Source organism: Wolffia australiana, chromosome 15 (assembly GCF_029677425.1).
Source record: "Wolffia australiana isolate 7733 chromosome 15, ASM2967742v1".
Taxonomy (NCBI): domain Eukaryota; kingdom Viridiplantae; phylum Streptophyta; class Magnoliopsida; order Alismatales; family Araceae; genus Wolffia; species Wolffia australiana.
Window position 1 is genome coordinate 5,745,001 of NC_135849.1, and position 5,252 is coordinate 5,750,252.

The 5,252-nt window shown below is 39.5% G+C and overlaps 1 protein-coding gene across 2 annotated transcripts in view; it reads left to right on the top strand.

The window, feature by feature from the left end:
- Window positions 1-4,650, top strand: part of LOC144712889 (nucleobase-ascorbate transporter 6-like) — a 5,201-nt gene extending 551 nt beyond the window's left edge. For both annotated transcript variants that reach the window (XM_078587259.1, XM_078587260.1), the window contains 14 exons: window positions 122-302; window positions 645-742; window positions 836-1,012; window positions 1,103-1,203; window positions 1,277-1,352; window positions 1,441-1,500; window positions 1,580-1,764; window positions 2,452-2,548; window positions 2,645-2,731; window positions 2,832-2,890; window positions 2,970-3,061; window positions 3,834-3,911; window positions 3,995-4,155; window positions 4,258-4,650. In XM_078587259.1, coding sequence (XP_078443385.1) covers window positions 188-302; window positions 645-742; window positions 836-1,012; window positions 1,103-1,203; window positions 1,277-1,352; window positions 1,441-1,500; window positions 1,580-1,764; window positions 2,452-2,548; window positions 2,645-2,731; window positions 2,832-2,890; window positions 2,970-3,061; window positions 3,834-3,911; window positions 3,995-4,155; window positions 4,258-4,476 — 1,605 coding nt within the window. In that variant the 5' untranslated portion in view covers window positions 122-187 and the 3' untranslated portion in view covers window positions 4,477-4,650. The remainder of the gene's footprint in view (window positions 1-121; window positions 303-644; window positions 743-835; window positions 1,013-1,102; window positions 1,204-1,276; window positions 1,353-1,440; window positions 1,501-1,579; window positions 1,765-2,451; window positions 2,549-2,644; window positions 2,732-2,831; window positions 2,891-2,969; window positions 3,062-3,833; window positions 3,912-3,994; window positions 4,156-4,257) is intronic.
- Window positions 4,651-5,252: the final 602 nt, after the last annotated feature.

Below are 5,252 nucleotides of genomic sequence, written 5' to 3' on the forward strand. Positions count from 1 at the left end.
TTTGCTATTTACTTCTCTTACAGCGTCATTTACTTCTCTCTTCTGCTCTCTGACTTGATTTTCCTGGGTTTCTGTGAGAGATCTGAGTTCTTGATCTCTCTCTCCTGCCATCCTTTTGAAGGGCTTGCTATAATTATCAAGAAGAAGAGGGAGAAAGACTGGATAACGTCTTCTTCAGAGTGGAATAATGGCAGGAGGAGGAGGAGGAGCGCCGGCGCAGAAGGCAGATGAACTGGTCCCTCATCCTGTAAAGGATCAGCTTCCGAATGTTGCTTACTGCTTGACCAGCCCGCCTCCTTGGCGTGAGTTTTTCATGGGTTTTTTCTTGTTGTATTCTATTTTTCTATTTCCAGTTCTGCTCAATTTTAGTCTTCGATCTCTCATAATTTCCCTGCGCTCTGCGTACGAGTTTCTCAGGATTACCCAGATATGCTTGACTTTTTCGTGATTATCTGTGTTCACAATTTTCTCCTCTTTTGGGGCATTGCGATTAACCCGTCTTTATTTTCTTTCTTACTGTTCTTCTGTCAACATCAATGGCGGTTGGCTATTCTCAAGTGAAAGGGTTCTTTATTCGTGATTAACATTTAGTGCAATTAAAAGGAAGACATTGATGCATTTATTTATTTTTTATTCCTATTCAGCTGAGGCTATTTTATTGGGCTTCCAGCACTACATTGTGTTCTTGGGTACCACTGTTCTCATCCCTTCTGCGCTTGTTCCTCAGATGGGTGGGGGGAATGTAAGGATTTATAAAATAAGCTTTAGATTTGATAAATTTTATTTTTAATGAAAGTTCTATTTCGACTGGTTAATGAAATTACATTTTCTTCAGAAGGAGAAGGCGAAAGTCATTCAAACTCTTCAGTTTGTGGCTGGTTTGAACACTCTGCTCCAGACGCTGTTTGGAACACGTCTTCCTGCCATAATTGGAGGATCATACACATTTGTGGCACCCACGATTTCAATAATTCTTGCTGGCCGATACAGCAATATTGCCAATCCTGAGGAGGCCGGGAATCTTGCCCTTTAAATTTAAGATTTTCGATGCTTTCCCTTTTCTGTAATATTTTTCTGAATTGTTTTCAATTTCCTTGAGCAGAAGTTTGAGAAAATCATTCGTGGGACTCAGGGGGCTTTAATTGTAGCTTCAACCTTTCAGATTATTATCGGTTTCAGTGGCCTATGGCGTCTTGTTGCTAGGTGCAACCACATGTGAAATTATTATCTTATAATTTTTTCTTATTAGTTATCATTAAATATATTTTTTTTCCAGATTCTTAACTCCTCTATCAGCCGCTCCTCTGGTGACTCTGGTTGGTATTGGCCTCTATGAATTGGGATTTCCTGCGGTAAATTATTGTCTCTATCCTTATGCTTTACGCTAGCAGTTTATCTAACAAGAAAACTCAAGCTATTTTCGCCATGTGATCTTCTCAGGTGGCCAAATGCATTGAGATTGGGCTTCCGCAGCTTTTGCTTTTAGTGCTGCTGTCTCAGGTTTTTTCATGAGTTCTACTTTTTTTTCTTAAAGTAAAACCCATTCATGTAAATTTATTATTATTTTACCTTTTTGCAGTATCTGCCTCATATTTTACATGGGCATAGTCGAGTCTTTGATAGGTTTGCCGTATTAATATCTGTGGCTGTTGTTTGGATATATGCCCACATTCTCACTGTTGGTGGAGCTTATAACCGTGCACCCCCCAAAACACAGTTGAACTGTCGCACTGATCGTGCTGGCATCATTGGAGGTGCTCACTGGTAATCTCAATTATAGAATTCTTTTATCTCATAAGCGTATGTTTTACTTCCCCTTTTTATGTTCCTCATCACTATAGTAGGATAGGGAACCTTCATTAACAAAGTTTAGTGTCTATCTATCCTCCTCTTTCCTCTCTCACTCTCTTTCTCTCTCTTCCACATTCTACCTCCAGCCAAGTGGAATTTGACAGAATTCCTTGATAATAACAATTTGAAACTTTAGCTTGCCTATAAATGGTGAATGGCTCAGTGGTCTCTTTGGAACAGACACTAAAGTTTTCTGCTTCAGTTCCTTGAGATTTCTTTTCAGAAATTTTACTTAGCTATTCTAGTTTATATCATTCTCTATAAATGTAAATGATTCTTTTTGTACGGTTTTTGTATTTGTATCGCAGAGGTTTAGACATTTATGTTTGAAGAAGATCATACTGCAAATCATTGGATTTTCCTGTACATTAAATTCTAAATCTTAACACCCGTCCATTGAGAGAACCCTATGGAACTTGTTCATGTAAAGCATTGATTTAGAAATTGAAGCTAAGACTGTCATACTTATCTGATAGTTTAGATTGAAAATCTATCTTCGACCAGATTAAATTGACGATGAACCTTCTCCTTTATCCAAATTCTCTAGAACTAGATTATGATAAGTCACGATTATCTCTGAAGCTTTTGAACTTCATTCAGGATCGATGTTCCTTACCCGTTCCAATGGGGGGCACCGACATTCAATGCAGGAGAAGCCTTTGCCATGATGGCTGCCTCGTTTGTAGCTCTTGTGGAGGTTTCATTCTGTCTTTTTTTGCCATACTGTTTTCTTTAAACTGGATTACATGAGTTGGATCGGCCTCTAATAGTTCATCATTTTGTTGCAATGTAGTCCACTGGCGCTTATATTGCTGTATCGAGATACTCAAGTGCAACGCCATTACCACCTTCTGTTCTCAGTCGTGGCATCGGATGGCAGGCACTGTAACTTGACCATTCATGCTTTATCATCTTGTTTCCTAGCATTGTTTTTCAGTTTTAAAAAAAAATTATTCTAATCTGGAGCTCTTTTTATTCAGGGGGTTGGTATTTTGCTCAGTGGTCTCTTTGGAACAGTCAATGGCTCTTCCGTGTCTATGTAAGATTTTCTCTGACCCAGCATCTATCAAATGTTTATTTGAAAAAAAAATATACATATAACTATTTTTTACTTGAAGTGAGAATGCAGGGCTGCTGGCCTTGACACGTGTCGGTAGTCGCCGCGTGGCACAGATCGCTGCAGGATTCATGATATTCTTTTCAATTTTGGGTGCGTGATCTGCTACTAAGATAATCACATTTTCAAGGTCTTCAGATATGATCATTTAACTGCCTTTTATGGCTCAGCGTCCCAGGTGACAATGACAATAGGACAATGATGAATCATCATTAGTTCCCGTCATTTTTTCACTGCTAGGATGACAATGACGACTCATCATTGATATGGTCACTCGTTTGCGGCTATGGATGACAAAGACAAATCATCATCATGATCCTAGCCCCAGACGATGATGACAACGATGGATGACCATGACAAATTATTTATATTTTTTAGATGTACCTCTCTCTCATCATCCATCAGGATGATGACGGTGAAAATGATGGCTCTTCGTAAACATAGTCATTTGTCAATGTGATGATGAATGCCTGTCATCATCATCGGCTGATGTGGATGATGATGATGATTTGCCATCGTCATCGGAGCCATAGATGATGACACGGTGGAGGATGATGTGGATGATGATGGATGGAAATTATAATATATATTTATGTAAATGTGACTTTCAATCTCTGATTCTCTCTTGGGGTCCAAGATAACAATAATGATAATAATGAGTCGTCATCCTCATCATGCTTCGGTGGCTAGGATGATGAAGACAATCTGTGTTGATGACGATTGCCAATCCGTCATTGTCATCATCACTCCACCTGTCACTCCAGTCTTTAATGTTTTGTTGAGCTTGATGGCCCACAATCTCCCAACTTAATTTTATTACTGCAACTAAAGAATTCTTTGCTTTATAATTGATTCCGATGTTCAGGAAAATTTGGGGCTGTTTTTGCGTCAATTCCCGCTCCCATCTTTGCTGCGATCTTCTGTCTCCTTTTCGCATACGTGGGTGAGTGTTATAATGAGGACTGATGGAGTGTAAACAATAAAAACATTTGATTCTTATGTTCTTACCTTTTTCTTCACGAACAGGTGTTGCCGGATTAAGCTTCCTGCAGTTCTGTAATCTCAACAGCTTCCGAACAAAGTTTATCCTCGGCTTCTCCATCTTCCTTGGTTTCTCCATTCCTCAATACTTCAATGAGTACACTGCCTTAAGCGGCTATGGACCAGTACATACTTGTGGCAGATGGGTACAAAAATAAAAACATTAAAACCAAACATGTATCTTATTATTCTTTAACTCTTTGTTTCACTTCATGGCTTGACTTGCATTTTTTCTCTGTTTGATGAAGTTTAATGATATTCTGAACGTGATCTTCTCATCGGAGGCATTCGTGGCCGGGCTGGTGGCGTTCTTCCTGGATAATACACTGCACCGACATAATTCGGCAGCGAAGAAGGATTCAGGGCGTCATTGGTGGAAGAAATTTAAGTCATTCAAGACTGACACAAGGAGCGAGGAGTTCTACTCATTGCCTTTCAACTTGAACAAGCTCTTCCCTGCCAACTGATGATCAAGGGAAGAGGGTAAGTTTTGCAGATACTTGTATTTCTCTCTTCCCTGGACCCATGGAGCGGGTGTGCTCTTAGAGGTTGATCATGTCTCTTAGAGGGAGTACACTTCAGTTATCTAGTAAACCGTTGTATTTTACAATTATGTGTGGCATGGATTATAATCCCTCAAATATTTCCTCATGAAAGAGAAGGAGAGAGAGTGTGTCTGTGTGAGCCGGAGAGAGCAAGACTAAGCCAGAGAGATAGAGAGGGAGGGAGAAAGAGAGTGGGAGCAAGAGAGAGAAAAAAGGCGGGATTATCATTCTCTCTCTCTCTGCGCACTGCATTCCATGTATGCTCTGGCAGATGAAGCACTTTTTTTTTGCCCAATTAGTTTTTTGCCCACACTCCAGGGTCATTACTGGAATCTTCAAGCCCATACCATGTATGTATATTTGACATATGTAGAATAAAACTATATTTGGTACATATCAAGTGACAAAAATCTTAATATCATAATAACATAACTAATGAGATGGGGTGAAAGTGTTTCAGGAGATATGCATCTGGACAAATTAAGGACAAGAAATTTGAGTATGCATGCTTCAAAAGTGAAAAAACTATTCGACACAATCACAAACTACATTCATCCTCATTGCTTTTTATCCGAAACTGTCTCATGAGGATGGGGACTGGAACTTTTGTAAGACCACATAATGGCAACTATACTTCTCATCCTTGGTGTCAATCTTTGACCCGGATGAGGATGTGAGTCAACATCAAACACTGCAAT